The sequence below is a fragment of the Heloderma suspectum genome, chromosome 16 (assembly GCF_057233095.1).
Source record: "Heloderma suspectum isolate Gila_16-S chromosome 16, 16-S_ref, whole genome shotgun sequence".
Lineage (NCBI taxonomy): Eukaryota > Metazoa > Chordata > Lepidosauria > Squamata > Helodermatidae > Heloderma > Heloderma suspectum.
In genome coordinates, this window is record NC_139473.1 from 16,359,797 (window position 1) to 16,378,358 (window position 18,562).

Consider the following 18,562-nt stretch of genomic DNA (forward strand, 5'->3'; position numbering starts at 1 on the left):
CAGTTGTCGCCTTACTACAGCCTTCCCCAACCGGGTGCTGTCCAGATGTGTTGGACTACAACTCCCAGCATCCCCCAGGCACCCCTGGGTGCTGTGATCCAGCACATCTGGAGGTCATGAGGCTGACGAAGGCTGCTTTACTAGAACAGAATAACTCAAATTCTTGTGTCCATGAAGAAAGTTTCTTCACCAAAACACATTGGGCAATGCTACTGTTTTATTGAGGTTCCCAGCCTTTTTCAGTGCGTCCTAGTTTCTTCTTCATTTCCATTTTTGGGTTTTGTTTTGCACCAACACAGCTGCTGAAAAAGCGAATCCAATCTGCTGAATGAAAAAAAGCGATCCATCCAGATCTCAGGAAGCGCTAATAGTCCGTACTCTATTTTGCGTTGAGTGGGCCACATCCAGAGTACCGTGTCCAGCTCTGGTTGCCACCTTTTAAGACGGACATTGGCAAACGGGAGCACAGGAGGCAACCAAGATGGCGAGGGGTCTGGGATCCAAGTCCTCCCTGGCACAATTGAAAGAGCTGGGTTAGTATGTTTAGCCTGGAGAAGAGAAGATTAAGGGGAGACACGGTAGCTGTCTTTAAATATCTGAGGGGCTAATTTTTGACTCGCTCCTTGACTCTGCCTCCTGGTTTGTCCTTTGGCCTTGACTACTCCCTTGCCCCATGGTCCTGGGTCACTTCAGTCTGCCACCCGGGCACTCAAGCAGAGAGTCAGGGTGTGAAAGTCAACCTGTCCTTTGTCAGATGCTAAAAGTAAACCTTTTGAGATGTAAGAGTGAAGTGTGCTTTTCATTTTGATGGAGGAAGTTTGGGAAACACTACACTAGAAAAACGGGTCGACATTTAGAATTCTTCTGATGATTCTTTCCCCCACCCTGCTATGTCCTGGCACACACACACACTTACACCCCTCTTGCAAGTCACTGATACGCCAGAAGCAGCAAAGGGAGAAGAAAAATGAAACCCGATGATGCGAGGGAAGAGACAAGTGGGATGGATGTTTCATCTGAAAATAGGAAATGAGTCTAAACAAAGCAGCGTGCCATATTCCTTGGAGGCTGCTGTCACTTAATCATGTAGGCATTCGAAGGGGATCATGCGCTGAGTTGCTGCTGGGCTCTGGGGGAAGTGCCACTGATTTTTTTTTTTAAAAAAACTGCTGCCTGCTAGAAGTTAGAACACAGAAACATAAGAACATAAGAGGAGCCCTGCTGGATCAGACGATAAGAACGTAAGAGGGGCCCTGCTGGATCAGACCATAAGAACGTAAGAGGGGCCCTGCTGGATCAGACCATAAGAACGTAAGAGGGGCCCTGCTGGATCAGACCATAAGAACGTAAGAGGGGCCCTGCTGGATCAGACCAAAGAAACATAAGAACATAAGAGGAACCCTACTGGATCAGGCCATAAGAACATAAGAAGGGCCCTGCTGGATCAGAGCATAAGAATGTAAGAGGAGCGCTGCTGGATCAAGCCCATCTGGTCAAGCATCCTGTTGCCTACAGTGCCTCTGGGCATAAACAGGGCATAAAGGCACAATTATTTGTCCACAGCAACTGATATTCTGAGGTATACTGCCTCTGAACATGGGGGATCCATTTTCGGTTGCCAGACTTTTGATCAAGGCCAGCCAGGAGCGGGGAATCTCGGGCCTGGCAGGCAAATCTGGGCCTCCTGAGGTCCCAATCCGACCCTCCAAAGTTCCCTATTAACCTGCCCCCCCTTTCCTCCAACCACCAATCAGCTGGTGGTTTCCCAGCTTTCGTGTAGTTTATTTATTTATTTATTTATTTCATTTCTATACCTCCCGATAGCCAAAGGTGTCCCCCCCCCGCCCAATTCTAAAAAGTTGAACTTCCTGCCCTAAGGTTTCGTTAATGGCAGTAAGAACTTTAAACTACAGTATGCTGGTATTGTCTTGCATTTTGGCCACACCCCTTTTGCATTTGCCCTGCCCCCTTTGTGTTTGGCCCCACCCACCACTGGAATGCCGCCCTGGGAGAGTCTCCAAAATTGAATTTGGAGCTCAGGCTGAAAGAGGTTCCACACCCCTGGGTTATATGGAGCATCTGAGCCATAATCCCTCATAATCACTCTTTATTACCGTCAAATGACCAAAATAGCACAATAATCAACATAAAACACGTTGACCAGTAACAGGAAATAAGACTATATATGTATAAAACCAAAACATTATAAAAGTTCTAGACATTTCAGAAAAGTTCTAGACAGACAGACATAGATAGATAGATAGATAGATATAGATATAGATATAAACTGACTGAGTTGAGTAAATTCTTAATGGATTTTGCTTGCTGCTGCAAAAAATTTGGCAGCAAAAAGAGTAATGGATGCTTTTTTTACATCTAAGTCACATGTTACTGCAGCTTCGCTGGCTACCAGCCCACTTCTGGGCATAATTCAAAGCGCTGGTGATGATCTCCAAAGCCCTATATGATTTGGGACCAAGTTATCTGCAAGACCATGTTCTCCCATGTGAGCCTGCCCAGGCTGAAAGACTTTCGAGAGAGAACGAGAAAAACAAAACAAAAACAAATCTCAGGTCCCTGCCCCAAAGCAGATACAATCAAACTTTAGACGGTGGGGAAGGAGAAACAACCATTTACTCTTACACTCTGTTTACATTTGAAAGTCCCGCGAAGAGCATTAGAATTGACTGGACATGGCTAAAGTGGACTGAAATGCATTAAGTAGCTATTTCCTTAGCCACCAGCAGGTGGGGCTGCTGCGTTTCTTTACTCAGCTGTAACGAATGTTCTGCCTACTGCAGGTATGCAAAAAAGGATTAAGAAGTTCAGCGTGGGGGCAAGGTGGGGCAAGCCTCCTGGATAATTCTCCAAATATATGTCCCTCCTGCCCAGAGATCTAAAGTCCTCTGTCAGGGACTGTAATGACGCCTGTAATTGGTCTTAAAAAACAAAAAAAAAGCTGACTGTATAAATAAGAAGCCTGTCTAATGTTGCTGTTGGACAGGATTATGCTAATAAATGCATTTTAACGTTAGACAGGGCCTGTTTTCAGCAGTGGGTTTACATGTATTTTGACAGCTGCAAAGGCCAACGTGAGCATATACATTCCAGGCACAAGGCCGTGGTAGCAGACACCAGACAGGCTGCCTCTCGCTTGCCTGCCTGTCCCCCTGTGTTTATTCAAGTCAGGGCGACCAGATGCAAAGGAGACGGTGCTTTGCATGCAGACGCTCCCCAGCTCAGTCCCTCGGTCCCAGTAGCTCAGCCAGAGGGGCTGGCGAAGACCTCTCTCCTCTTGTGGAGCTGCCCCGGGCTCCTGGTGAGAAAATGTCCTGCACGGGCTGAAATGTCCTCTTCTGCGCACCTCTTCAAGGAATGAGAAGAGCCCGCCTTTCTCCTTGGCATCTTAAGTCAAGAGCTGGGCCAGGATTGGGCCATACCAGTGGCTATAGAGGGGTGTGTGTGTGTGTGTGTGAGGTTGTTCTGAGATTCTCACATTTTCACGGAAATATTATATGGAGTTCAAAAATCTAGCATTCAGATTATAAATCTGGATTTTTCACCGTCCTGTTCTGAGTTTTCCCTTCAGTATTTCACAGAATCATAGAATAGTAGGGTTGCAAGGGGCCTACAAGGCCATCGAGTCCAACCCCCAATAAATAAAATAAAATTTATGTATTTATTGCATTTATATCCCGCCTTTCTTCCCCCAAGGAAGCCAAGGTGGCGTATATAATCCGCCTCCTCTCCATTTTATCCTCACAGTAACTACCCTGTGAGGTAGGTTGGGCTGAGAGTCTGTGACTGGCCCAAAGTCCCCCAGTGAGCTTCATGGCCGAGGGAGTGGGGACTAGAACCCGGATCTCCCGAGTCCCGGAGATCTCCCGGATCTCCCAACACCCTAGCCACTATGCCATACTGGCTCTCCATAATATATTTTCTGTTCCATGAACTATCATAAACTATCATAACGCCCTCCTGTGAACAAAGCTTGGATTGGGCACTGCCTTGCAGATTTAAGTCAGAGAGCTAGTGTGGTGTAGTGGTTAGAGTTTTGACCGGGACCAGGAAGATCTGGGTTCTAGTCCCGACTTGGCCATGAAGCTTGCTGGGTGACTTTGGGCCAGTCACTGACCCTCAGCGTCACTGACCTCACAGGGTTGTTGTGAGGATGCAACGGAAAGGAGGATAGCGTAAGCCGCCTTGGGCTCCTTGCAAAAGGGAAAAAGGTAGGATATAAACATAATGAAGAAATGTTAAGAACAAATGCATGCTAGGCCAGGGTTCTGGTCCCGACTCGGCCATGAAGCTCACTGGGTGACCTTGGGCCAGTCACGGACCCTCAGCCTAACTGCCCTCGCAGGGTTGTTGTGAGGATGCAGTGGGAAGGCGGAGGACCATGTAAGCACCTTGGGTCCCTTGCAAAAGAGAGAGAGAGAAAGTGGAATGTAAATGTTACAATAATACAAAAAACCCATCCTCGATGCTTCCAGACCAGGCTTTTATCATGCAGTTAATTGCCCGGCCTCATTCACAGAATTTTAAGGCGTGGCGGTGGTCCAGCTGGCACCTTCCATCTGTAGCCCCCCCCCCCTTTTCTCCCATTTTCTCTCGAGACACACATAAACCCAGTGGGGGCTGGTAGCTCCGATTTCGGTGGGGCTGCGCATCCATTCTGGGCGTTCCGCAGAACCACCCAGCACTCTAAAGGAGCGATCCAAGGTGCGGAACCCTTTCCGGAGGATAGGGCTCAGCACCTCGGACAGCTCCGGGGACAGCTTGGACCAGCTCTTGGCTGGTTCCGATTCAAGCCCGGAACAGCTGCACAGCCCCGCCGAAACCAGAGCCCCTGGACTCCCCCGCACAGCCCTGCAGCGGGGGGCGTGACGTCGTGAGGCTGCGATCCCAGGCGCGCCGGCGCGGGAGGAAGCGCCGGCGCGCTGGCTGCGGGCTAGTGAAGATGCGCAACCCCGGGGTTGCGGCGCCCCGGGGCTGCGCGAGCCGCAGGTCGCCCCCGGGAGTGTTAAAGCGCCGCTGTTGACAGCTGGCAAGCCCGTCGGCCAATCGGAGCTGGTGCTGCCTTCCTGGCCGCGCCCCGTCCTTTCCCCGTCGGGTCTTGATTGGCCGAGCGCTGCAACCCGGGCACGCGCGCGCGCCCTCGACACGCCCTATATAGAGACCGGCGTGGGGCTGAATGGGGAAGCGTGAGCCGGGGAGCTGCTCTCGGGCCCCCTCCTTCCCTCCTGCTCGCTCTCTCTCTCTCTCTCTCTCTCTCTCTCTCTCTCTCTTGCGGGGCGCGCTCTGGGGCCCCCTCCTTCCCTCCTGCTCTCTCTCTCTCTCTCTCTCTCGCGGGGCGCGCTCTGGGGCCCCCTCCTTCCCTCCTGCTCTCTCTCTCTCTCTCTCACGGGTCGCGCTCTGGGGCCCCCTCCTTCCCTCCTGCTCTCTCTCTCTCTCACGGGTCGCGCTCTGGGGCCCCCTCCTTCCCTCCTGCTCTCTCTCTCTCTCTCGCGGGGCGCGCTCTGGGGTCGCCTCTCGTTCCCAGCCAGCCAGCGACCGTCGATTATGATTGCCCCAGATTAATTGCTCCGGCTCTCCACGCCTCCTGGGATTAACCACCATGCCTAAAAGGAGCTCTTTGTTTATCCGAATAGTGGAAGGGAAAAATTTGCCAGCCAAAGACATGTAAGTAAATAATAGTGATGAGGCGGCTTTCTCTCCACCCTCCCCTTTTGCGCTTCATGACCTCCCCAAACCCAGTTCGATGTTTCTGTGAAGGCGTGGGGTTGTGAGTCTGTGGGATCGTCCTTGGCTGGCTTATTCAGAAAGGAAGCCCCATCGAGTTTGGCAGCGGTCGTCCTTGCTAAGCGTGCACAGCCGTGCTTCCAGGCAAGGCGTTTACCCTGCAAGTGCCCTGCCTCGTTTGTGGCATTTTGGGTGGGTCGGGGGAGATTTCCGACGCCGTTGGGGGCTTCTAGATAGGTGACAGCTTCTGTCACTAACGGTTAAAAAACATTGTCTGGTGTAGCTATTCCGTCTCTTCTTCAATGGATTTTTTTTTTTTTTCTGGTAAGAGAAAAGATGGAAGAAGTGGTAGGGAAAAGATGGGAGGGGTACAAATGGGAGGTGATGTTGTCTGGGGCCCCTGTAAAATTTGGTGTATGAGTCCGGGTGACTGTACAATAAAACCCTCATCTGAAATCACCCCAGACTCTTCCACCTGTGACGCTCCCGTGTTTTCCCACTGCTTCCGCTGTCTTTTTTCCTTCCACAATAAATCCATTAAGGAGGAAAAGATGGATTTGTGGTACTACGAGCCTTCTGTCTGAAAGCACCCTGGGTCAGCCTTTCCCAGCCTGGTGCCCTGTAGATACCTTGCACTGCAACTCCCAGCATTCTTGACCATTAATTATGTTGGCTGGAGCTTGTGAGAGTTGAAATACAAAACATCTGGATGGCACCAAGTTGGGGAATGCTGCTCTAGTTGGATGACGGGAATTGCCTTGGTGCTGTTCTAGGAATTCTCTCTCCTGTACGTCAGCAGCCTGATTGCTTGTTTTGGGGTTTTGATAACTTTCCCTTATCCATTTGGACCAACCAGTGTCTAAAAATGAACCATACAAGCTTTCCTCCTTTCTTTGGTGTGGAAAAATCTGTGGATTTGGACAAAGCACTACACCCCATTGTAAAAACAGACTTGATTTTCCTCTTAAAAGCCCAGACTGAGGACAAATCCCTACTTCCCCCCTTAAAACACAAGCTTTAGTCTCAACTCCTAGCGGCCATGCTCACATTTTGAACACATCTTTCTGTAAGACCAAAAGGGTCACTAACTACAGTGACTTCCACCATCTTAAACATTTTCTTCTATTTTATAACATGAAAATTAACTCTCTCTTTCTCTACCCGCCGCCACACACACCTTTTTCCTCATGCCAACCCAAACACATTCATAGGCCTTAAATGCCACCCCCTCCTAAATGGTTAAGTATGCTCATGACATTATTTTCCGGAGTTCCTAAACCAGTACAGATTCCAGAGCGGGAGCCATATTAACCTGTTACAGCATAATCAGTTGTGCCGCCTTTTAAAAATACTCCTTGTGGCACAAGCTTTTGTCAGACGCAAGAAACACAATTATTGCATCTGCCTTTGTGACTGAATTCCTGGTCACTGCACAACGGGTTAAAAAGCAAACTCTCTCGGCATGACAAAATGACAGCTCAGACTTCAATCTAGATAAGACAGAAAAGCAGCTGGTCAAAAGAGTGCTAATGGGGGGTGGGTTCCACCCTGGATCTTTGCAATAAGGGCTTGATTTGTGCCAGATTTCTCATGCTCGTGAAGATTTCCTTCTTCGAAAGTTCTACATATGTGGCCATATTACAGTAGCTTTCCTCGGCACTGGATGCATTGGGCTACAACTACCATTATCCCTGGCTCACATGCCATGTTGGCTAGGGATGATGGGAGCTATAGTAGAGACATCTGGGGGACACCTGGCTGGGAAGACTTGTACGACAGGATTCCCCACTGTGCATGCTTCTGAAATCTACAGATTTTGCCCCCTGTGCTGGAATGATTTTGTGGGTTTCTTCACAGGAATCCGTCCATGGGATTCCACCCAAGCAAAAACATTGCATTGGCCTGCCACAGTCTCATAGAAAGGGTGGGTGATATGTTCTATGATGGGAGCACTGAGCAGGAGTTTAAAACACATATTTCTTCATTCGTATCCCAGCCTTTCTCCAAAGACCCCAGAGCAGAACTCATAGGGTTATTTCTCTTTATCGGACAATAGGGTCTATCTGTGGCTATTGGCAATGACTGCTCTAATAGAACCTCCATGTTCAGAGGCAGCATACCTGTGAGTCCCAGATGCTGGGGGCAAATGATAGTGAATGATCCTCAGCTTTATGCTTGGTTTAGGGCACAACCCTATGCATGCTTAGACAGAAAAAGGTCCTACAACCCTATGCATGCTTAGACAGGAAAAAGGTCCTACAACCCTATGCATGCTTAGACAGAAAAAGGTCCTACAACCCTATGCATGCTTAGACAGGAAAAAGTCCTACAATTCCCAGCATTTCCCAGCCAGTCATGTGCCATTATGAACTTTCAGAGCATCTGTCTGTCTTTTACTAGAACTACTGCAAATAAGTCTGTACAGTTGTATCTGGCTCTGCTTCCTCATTTTCTCTCTCTCTCTTTCTCTCTCTCTCTCTCTGTTTCTCACATACATGCGCGCGCACACATGCATCTTTCTCAGAAATAGAGAAGTGATAGCATTTTGTAAGTCCCAAATCTGGAACAAAGACTCCCGATTATTTGGGGGGGGCGTAGGGGGAAGTGAAAGAGGATTAATTTACTATGGTATAAGCTTTCATGGACTGCACTGCATTTCATCAGGTGCATGAAGTGTTATGCTGAGTTACAAGAACCTATACACACATGCTTCTGGAGGAGATTGTAAACAGTGAGGTCAGAAGACAGTGAAATGCAGAAAGTACAGACAGTGATAATTACGTTAACACAATGGCCATTCACCAAAAACAGCTGTTACAGGTAAGCTAAGTAACATGTAATGTGATAAGAAACCTCTGTCCTGATTTAAGCCACAGGTGACACAGAACTGAACCTCTTAATGAATTGCAGTTCAGCTGTTTTCCCCATCTGTAATCTCCCTTCAAAGTTCTGTTGTTCAAGGATGGCCATTTTAAGAACAATTAGTGTCTGGGACACTGAAACATCTATCAAAGGCTCTTCTTCCATTACAGCTAAGCAAGGGAAGTTCATAGTTCCCAACCCCTCCCTCTGTGCGCATCACGCAAAGAGCTGTGATGTGTGTACATTCTTTCTAGAACACAGGTAGGCAACCTGATGCTCTCCACCTATGTTAGATGACAACTCCCATAATTCATGACTACTGGCCATGCTGACTAGGGCTTATGGGGGTTGTAGTGCAATACCTCTGGAGGGCATCATGCAGCCTACTCCTATTCTGGGTTCTGTATTGGAGGCTGTGGAACAATCCCAGGCTGGAGAAATGCATGTTGTTGTGTTAAGAAATACAACAGATCACGAAACTGATGTAGAAATTTGCAATGAAGGTATGAACAGCAAAAGTGTTGCTAAGCATTTAAAAGATTAGGGCCTGAGATCCACAGGACACAAATCTGCATATGCTAATTATATATGCAGATTTAGATGTTAGGATTTATTTAAATTTCACAGGAGGCTGATCATCTCAAATAAAATGAACTCTTCAATTAACTTGCACTGTGACCCAGGTCATGCCAAACCAATGGAGAAAGTTTTTTTTATCTAGGCCTCATTGTCCTGCAGGGGAAGATGGGGTGGGTGGGTGTTGCGGCCTGCGCACGTGTGTGTGTGTGTGTGTGTGGGGGGGGAGTTAACCCTCCCCCCCCCAACTGCAATCCCCCTTGAAAAGTGCAGAGTCAAACTATGGAATTTGCTACAACAGGACGTAGCGATAACCGCTAATTTGGATTGTTTTAAAAGGGGGTTAGACAAATTCCTGGAGGAGGTTATCAATGGCTAAGCCTGATGGCTGTATGTTCCCCCCAGTATGAGAGGCAGTATGCTTATGTTCACCAGTGCTGGGGAACATGGGTGGGAGGGTGCTGTTGCCCTCATGTCCTGCTTGTGGGTTTCCTGTGGGCAGCTGGTCGTCCACTGCGTGGACGGAATGCTGGACGAGATGGACCCTGGGTTCTGATCCAGCAGGGCTCTTATTTATTTATTACATTTCTACACCACGCAATAGCCGAAGGTCTCCGGGCGGGTGGCTCACAGCAATTAAAGCCACAAAATACAACATAAAATGTAAATGTTTTTGTCCTTACGTTTGGAAACAGTAGTTATAAGGTGAAACAGCAAGGCTGACTAGACCTGTCTGTACATACAAAGGTGTGGGTCTTCGATAGCTCGGAAACCAGCAGTCTCAAGCAGGCAAGGGAAAGAGCCCAGTGAAAACAGACGAAGGCAAAAGTGAGCCGTAGTCCCCCTGGTTTTATACCCCAAAACCTTTAGCCAAACTAAGGTGATTGTTTGGCTTGTGAGTGGCTAATAACAATCTTCTCAGGCTTTCTGGGTGGATGGGGGTGGGAAGTTCCCATAAACACTCAGCTGAGATAACACACAGAGATGTCCCAACGGATAAATGCATTCTCAGGGAACGGAACATTAGAGGCTGCTGAGACACAAAAGGAAAATGGATTTCTGGAAAGGATTTGTTGACGCTTTCTCCCAAAGAGTTCAAGACAATATACAGGGACTCTCTTTTTTTATCCTCACAGTAACCCTGCAAGGTAGGTTAGGGAGAGAGAGAGAGAGAGAGAGAGAGAGATCAATTGGGCCATGGACAGTGGTGTGGCTAGGTAATGTTAGGCTCTGGAAGTAATAGTTTTATGCCACCCCCTCTCTTCTTGAAGTAATGCATGTTGCTTTTGAAAAACGGTGGTACACCAGTCCTGCTGTGTCCATGCTCTTTATGCTCAGTGACCTTCTGCTCCAAAGTCCTGCCCAAGGTCCTTCAGTGAACTTCATGACTTAGTGGGCATCCCAACCCTGATCTCCTGGGCCCTAATCCGACTTTCATACAAACAGTCTTGCTGTCTTGCATGGTCCATCCAGTCTAGTATTCCGCCTTCATTACAGCCAGTCCAATGGCTCTGGGAAGCTGTAGGTGGAAGGCATAAAGGTGATGGTTTTCCCCAGTTTTCTGTCTCCAGCAACTGATACTTGGTGGTATACTGCTCCGGTAGATGGATGCTCCATTTTATTCTCCTGGCTAATAGCAGCTGACAGATCTCTCCACCTAATCCCCTTAAGGGCCCATCTGGTGGCCTCTTTTGGTGGTTAATTCTGAACATTAACTAGGAACAGGCTGAAGGAGAGAAGCACAGTAGTACAACCTCACACTTAATTAAACTTAACCCTACCCAAAAGGCAGCCCCAATGGACAGATACCTTGCAGTAATTCCAAAAGGAGCTTGAGTCGTGGGGAAGTCTCCAAGAGCTGAGTTTTCGCAAAACTCTTCAATGCGCCCTGAGTGCTTGGATTTTGAACTTGGAGAGCTGGTGTGGTGTGATGATTAGAGATCTGGGTTCTAATCCCCACTAAATAGCACTGGGGTGGCCTGTGCCTTTCTGCCTAATCTACCTAGCAGGGTTGTTGGGAGGGCAAAATGGATCAAGGAGGGGGTATTCCCCTGAGCAACTTGGGAGAACATGAAGTGTGCTTAAGGAGAGGGTGGGGTTACAGGCGCAACCTACCACAAATGTTCTTTTAAGCCAGACTTCCCCAATCTGGTCTTCCCCAGATGTGTTGGTGTACGACTCCCATAATCCCCGGGCATTGGCCAAGCTGGCTGGGTATTATGGGAGCTGTAGTCCCAAGACATCTGGAGGGCACCAGGTTTGAGTTTTACTTCCCATAAGTATGCTTTTAGTGGGAGACTTGTAAAACAGTCTATAAGGTAAAAGTAAAGGTGTCCCCAGCCAGTCGTGTCCGACTCTAGGGTGCGGTGCTCATCCCCGTTTCTAAGCCAAAGAGCCAGCGCTGTCTGAAGACGCTTCCGTGGTCATGTGGCCGGCATGACTGAACATCGAGGTGCACGGAATGCTGTTACCTTTCCCGCCGAGGCGGTACCTGTTTATCTACTTGTAATTTCTTGCTTTTGAACTGCTAGGTTGGCAGAAGCTGGGAATGAAGAAGGGAGCTCACTCCGTCACGCGGCACTCGGGTCCCGAACTGCTGACCTGCTGACAGTTCAGCGTCTTAACCACTAAGCCACCGCGGCCCCTAAAACAGTCTATAGCTATATCTAAAGCTGTTTTAAGGGGCTGTTCCAGAGCTGGGGGTGTTCTGCCTTTAAAACCAACCAACACCTTGAGTTGTTCCTAGAAAACAGGGGTGGGGGGCACTTTAGAGTATTCCTGGTAAGTCACTCCTGTCAGGTACTGGGCACACTTTTAAAAAAGAAAAGCCAGAAAGAACCACTAGCCCTGTTTATGTATATTCTGCATAGACAATTCCAGAAGCTGTTTTTCTCTGGCTGTAGCCCAGTTGGAAATGTTTTCAATCTGCATAATACAAAATATGGAAAGAGTGGCAGCTTGGGTGTAAGCACACGCTTTGCAGGCAGCGGGTCCATGGTTCCATCTCCATATCACCAAGCAAACTGGGTTTAAGAAAACGTATGAAGTGCAAGATTAAGACGGGCCGCCACTAAATACATTTTAATAAAATAACAAATCTGTAATGCAAAGCATAAAAAGTAGTTATGGAAATTTAATTATCCGACAAACCATATAAAATTATAAAAAGGTAAAGGTGTCCCCAACCAGTCGTGTCCGACTCTAGGGTGCGGTGCTCATCCTCGTTTCTAAGCCGAAGAGCCAGCGCTGTCTGAAGACGCTTCCGTGGTCATGTGGCCAGCATGACTGAACACCGAGGTGCACGGAACGCTGTCACCTTTCCTGCCGAGGCAGCACCTATTTATCTACTTGCAATTTCTTGCTTTCGAACTGCTAGGTTGGCAGGAGCTGGGACTGAAGACGGGAGCTCACTCCGTCACGCAGCACTTGGGTCTCGAACTGCTGAACTGCCGACCTTCCAGTCTGCAGCTCAGCGTCTTAACCACAAAGCCACCGCGGCCCCTTTTGACAGTCCTCTGATTTGAAATAATCATACAGTAGGTTATATAACCTACTAGTTTATATAACCTATTCGTGGAACCCACTATATGATTATTTCGGGTCAGGAATGTTAAATAAGCTTTGGGACTGTCAATTTTCCATTTTGGTATAATTTTATATGGTTTGTCAGATAATTAAATTTTTATAGCTACTTTTTATGCTTTGTATTACAGATTTGTTATTTTATTAAAATGTATTTAATGGTAGCTCCATCTTAATCTTGCACATCACACAATTTCTTAAACCCATTTTGCTTCTTGTATTGGTTTTGGTTTAGGATAAGAACTTTATTAACCCTTGTTTCATCTCCACATCTCCATCTAGAATATCTGAAGTAGCAATTCTGGGCAAGGCTGTGGATAGATGCAGCCAATCGGAGCAGACAATGCTAAGCTAAATGGACCAGTAGCTTGGCTCGATATATAAAGCAGCTTCAAATGTTAGGAAAGATCTTAGGAATGGGCCTGTAGCCAGAAGGGGTTATTTTCTGTGCCCCCCTAATTTTTTTTTACAAACGAATAATTAAAAAGCAGTTCACAATTTTGCCTTTAAAAGGCCTGCAAACCAGATGACCCCTGCTACATTTTGGCACCCCCTCCCCGAACGTCTAGGCTGGCTACGGGCCTGCTTAGGAAGACCCCTGCTTGAAAACCCCGGACAGCAGCTGCCACTCAGAGTTGATGGGTTCAGAGAAACTGGCTCACATCTTAAAAGAATGCATTCCCTCACATTTATTTTATTTTTTCAATTTATAACCTGCCTATGTACGAATGCTCTAGGCGGCGTACAGAGTTAAAAACAATTTAACAAAAAATCCAGCCATGAAAACAACACAGCATAAAAACAGTATACAAGAATCAACCAAAAGGAACAAGAGTTCTCGAAAGGGAAGGCCTGCCGGAATAACAGCGTCTTGAATGCCTGCTTACGAGGTTACGAGGTCCACAAGGAGGAGCTGTATCTGTTTGTCAGGATGGATGAAAGGCTCTTTCTTATGCCAGTGTGGTGCAGTGGCTAGAGTGTTGGACTGGGAGCCAGGAGATCCGGGTTCTAGTCCCTACTCAGCCACGGAAGCTGGGGAGTATGGGATCTATCACTTCCATTCTGAAGCTGTAGAATACAAACAGGTTTGTTACAACCAGGCACCACACTAATGTGGGGGGCAAGGATTGCTACATGAAGAGAGGAAGCCTTAATCTCTTCCCACTGCACCCTACTCTCAATTCCCCAACCACAGAAGTTAAGAGCCAGTGTGGCATCTCGATGTGGCATCGAGAGTGCTGGACCGGGAGTCAGGAGATCCGGGTTCTAGCCCCCACTTGGCCATGGAAGCTCACTGGGTGACTTGGGGCCAGTCACAGACTCTCGGCCCAACCCACCTCACAGGGCTGTTGTTGTGAGGATAAAATGGAGGAGAATTATGTACGCCACCTTGGGTTCCTTAAGGAGGAAAAAAGGCGGGATATAAATGTAGTAATAAAGAAATGCTTGTCCAACATACAGCTGACGGTGGCCACCATGTGCATAGGAAGATAGGAAGCTGCCTTATACTGAGTCATACCCCTCGTTCATCTAGCCCAGTATTCTTGACACTGACTGGCAGCAGCAGCTCTCCAGGATCCTTTGAACCTGCAACCTTCTGCATGCAAAACAGGGACTCTCTCACTGAGCCACCCCCCCCCCCCACCTTGCGTAAGCAGTGTCTATCTGAAAACCCCAGTTGGCGTTCAACAGAATGGAATTGCAGCCCAGAGAAGGTAACAGGTTCTGTCTGAGATGGCCAGCTTTGAGCTTTAAATCCCAGTCGGGCAGAAGTCAAGGCAGGCAGAATTTGGATCCAGGACAGGATTTGCATATGGTTTGTTTTTATTTTCATATTGGTAGCTTAAGACTTTCCACCCGCAATAAATAATAGAAATTAAGGAGGACAATTGCAACTAAAAACAGAATAAGAACACAACGTTTTGCCAAACAGGCATGCTGTTGGGCAGTACAAAGCTATAGGGGAAGGAAAGAGGTTCTCAGTTATTTATGTGCTTATTGCAAAGCCCGGCCTTTGTGGAATTATTGAAAAATCAGTTTTCAAATGGAGAAGTAGGAAGATAAAGGGAAAAGCGAGGTTGGAAGGAGGGGGTTGGGTAAGAGGCTTTCGCCGATCGACCAGGGGAGGCATTGGTATCGAGTCACAAGCAGTTGCCCTTTGGGGGCAATATTGTTGTAATAAGCACCCTGGAAAAACATCCCATTTGCTTATGTGGGGGGTGCGGCAGGGGAGGAGAAGGTAGATCAGGATCTACTAATAGATCTCTGGATATTTGCAGTAGATCAGTAAGGCTTACTGATACCATGAAACTGATGGGTGGGAGATTCCGGGCAGACCAAAGGAAGGCATTCTGCACACAGTGCAGAGTCAAACCATGGAATTCGTTACCACAAGACCACCAACAGCCACCAGTAAAAGGGGGTTAGACAAATTCCTGGAGGAGAAGGCTATCAGCGGCTACTAGTCCTGATGGCTGTTTACTCCCTCCAGTATCAGAGGCAGTATGCCTGCGTACACCAGTTGCTGGGGAACGTGGGCAGGAGGGTACCGTTGCACTCGTGTCCTGCTGGTGGATTTCCCTTGGGCAGCTGGTGGGCCACTGTGTGAACAGAATGCCGCGGTAGATGGACCCTTGGTCTGATCCAGCAGGTCTCCTCTTACGTTCTTGAGGGTTTCCGACTCCCAATCGATTGACAAGAGCAACAAGGAAAAAGCTGTTTTCCTCCTAAATTAGGCTGCTGAAAATCAAGAAAACGGGGGCTAAACTGTGCGAGGCTCATGTGTGAACGCGTTTGCTTCTGAGCTCCAGTTGTGGCACCGAACACAAATTCCCAGGCTAAGCATGTGCTCAGGGGCTCCTTGTTCCACAATTCTAGGTCTTTCTAGGTCTTGAGCTGTTCTTTTGGACTTGGCTGGTGGACTTGAGGGGTTCTAGTGGGGAAAATGGAGGTAGATCCCATATGTCTGCCCACCCGGGCCCCTTCCATGAAGCAAGAGCCCCCCCCCCCCCACAAATGCCCCAGGTCATTCAGTATAGCTCCTCTGTCCCCGTCCCCACCCCCCACCCTGGGCATTGTATCCTTTTGTGACAGCTGAGAAAGTTAGCCCATTAATATATTAAAAAGAAAAGGCTGTCTGGAAATGTCACGCTGCCCTTGTGAACTGGACACGAGCCCAGCAATCCCAGCTACCATAGCACGCCCTCTCAGCTGCACTGGTTTTTCCTCCCTCTGCATACTTATCCATGTGTATTGGGCTGAGGGCTAGAGAAATGGCGTGGGTGGAACTCACTGTCACAAGGTACGATGACAACTTGGGCCCGGTGGCTATTTTCAGCAGGACTGAGTGGAGATGGATGCCTGTTTGTCTACTCACCAGTGGAAAATAACTCCCTGAATGTAGAAAAGCAGAAGAGAAGGGATGGCTCAGCACAGAATTCTCCCTAAGAGCTGGCTTTCTATGGGCAAGAATTTTAAGGTGTCTGAGTTTTCCAGTGTGTAAACCTTTTTCTACATTCTGAAGAATACAGGCATTTTATTACATAACTCAGTGAAGGTATATAAGTGGCTCTTGGCTGGAAAAGGATTGGGAAAAGGTACAGAGGATAGGGCTCTCTCAAGCCTCCATGTTCAGGGGCAGTATTCCCCACTGGATGCAGGGATCAAATGATTTCAGTTCCCATAATCTCCCAGCCAGCTGTGAGATTGTGGGAATTGTCTCCCCACACATCTGGAAGGCACCAGGTCGAGGAAGGCTGCTCTACATGGACTAGAAGGGCCTTGATCCACTGGGCAGATCTGAGGTCTTGAGGTTGAGTCCAATGTCAGTCCTACTCAGAGTAGACTGTTTGAAATGAATAGCACTTCAGTTAGTCAGGACTAAATGAAATCCTATTCATTTCAATGGGTCTACTCTAAGTAGGACTAACATTGGAGTCAACCCTTGGGATCAACTCTTCTTTTCTGCTAGAACCCAGAAATCCACCAACCAGATAAGTGCAAAATTGAGGGTGAGTTACGTGGAACCAGATGCAAAATGGTGACTCAGGGTGGAGCTGGTTACCTATTTGCATGCGCGCACACACCCCCCCCCCCTTCCCATGAACCTGCATATCCAAGTACAGATCTGTACGTGAGTTTACAGGACAGGGAATTTAACACCCCACTCTAGAACTGGCCAGTAGAGCTATGCAAAGAGGTGAGCAAAGGCAGCTGGCGGATACTCATATGTTATAAGCTGAGAGATACGATTAGCACAAGCTCGGCCCATAGCAGAGAATTTTGTTTCACTTGCAGTTCTATTTGCAGTTTGTAAATTATTGAGTCATAAGTCCTTGGACCTACGGAAATCAACTTCCTACCCAACCCAACCCTACCCATTTCACCCAAAGAAGATGGATATTTCCATCAATTTTGCATATACTAAATTATACACGTAGATGGAAATTTTGAAATAATTACTATAGTTTAAATAGATATCCAGAACATTTTGCCATAGTTGGGGAGACTGCCTGTGTGCCTCTCAATCGGCTGCGCAGGCTCAATCGGCTGTACATCACTAAGACTTGATGGGCAGCCGTGTTCTCCCTCCTTATGGTTCTTTATCTTTAAACTGGACTTGGACTGGACAGCCCTTCAAACAGAGGACACCTTTGAACAGAGGACAGATCTCTGACAGCCCTTCAAATAGAGGACTGTTCTCCATAAAATAGGTCACATGTCCACTCTACCAACCCCGGTTCATGGTATGCCATGAACATTTATCGGGCAGGTCAAGACACTTGCAGTTCTATTTGCAGTTTGTAAATTATTGAGAGTCATAAGTCCTTGGACCTACGGAAATCAACTTCCTACCCAACCCAACCCTACCCATTTCACCCAAAGAAGATGGATATTTCCATCAATTTTGCATATACTAAATTATACACGTAGATGCAAATTTTGAAATAATTACTATAGTTTAAATAGATATCCAGAACATTTTGCCATAGTTGGGGAGACTGCCTGTGTGCCTCTCAATCAGCTGCGCAGGCTCAATCGGCTGTACATCACTAAGACTTGATGGGCAGCCGTGTTCTCCCTCCTTATGGTTCTTTATCTTTAAACTGGACTTGGACTGGACAGCCCTTCGAGCAGAGGACATCTTTGAACAGACGACTGACCTCTGACGGCCCTTCAAATAGAGGACGGTTCTCCGTAAAATAGGTCACATATCCAGCCTCCCAACCTCAGTTCATGGTATGCCATGAACATTTATCTGGCAGGTCAAATAACCGGTTCCTTTCTTTGTTACCGGAGCCAACAGCTTTACTGGCACAGCCTGGATTTAGAAACTCTGACAATCCCCCAGACTTTGGGAGGGAGAGATGATGGGGAGGGGAAAATGACCGTAGCGGGGGTGGTCAGCATCTTCCGTTGCCAACCCCCGAAGCAAAAGAGGAGCGTGGGTGGCCAGCAGCAACAGAGAAATGTTGCTGCAGCCCTCGCGGGCCCGATGTCAAAATGGCATTCCGGCAAAACTGGCTAGAGGCATACACAGATCTGTTCCCGTAGTTAATATGCGCTTCCTTTCTCTTTGGGAAAGTAGGGCGGTCACCAAAAGAGGAATGCATGCATGGCACAAGATGAGGATGCAGATCTGCATAGGCTGATTTAGATTATAGATGCAAATGTAGAAACGCTTGCCCCTCGCATACCGAACTTGAGAAGACTTTCACTAAGTGTTGCACAGTCCTGCCTACGACGCACGGGTCTGCTCCATAGCAGTTTTTCTTTCCAGCATGCAAATGAAGGAACTGGG

General features: G+C 47.8%; 1 protein-coding gene across 1 annotated transcript in view; it reads left to right on the forward strand.

The window, feature by feature from the left end:
• The first annotated feature begins 5,199 nt into the window (after positions 1–5,199).
• LOC146334991 (ras GTPase-activating protein 4-like) overlaps positions 5,200–18,562 on the forward strand; it is a 92,599-nt gene continuing 79,236 nt past the window's right edge. The window contains exon 1 of the mRNA XM_084823387.1: positions 5,200–5,682. Within this exon, the coding sequence (XP_084679513.1) occupies positions 5,618–5,682 (65 nt within the window). The 5' untranslated portion in view covers positions 5,200–5,617. The remainder of the gene's footprint in view (positions 5,683–18,562) is intronic.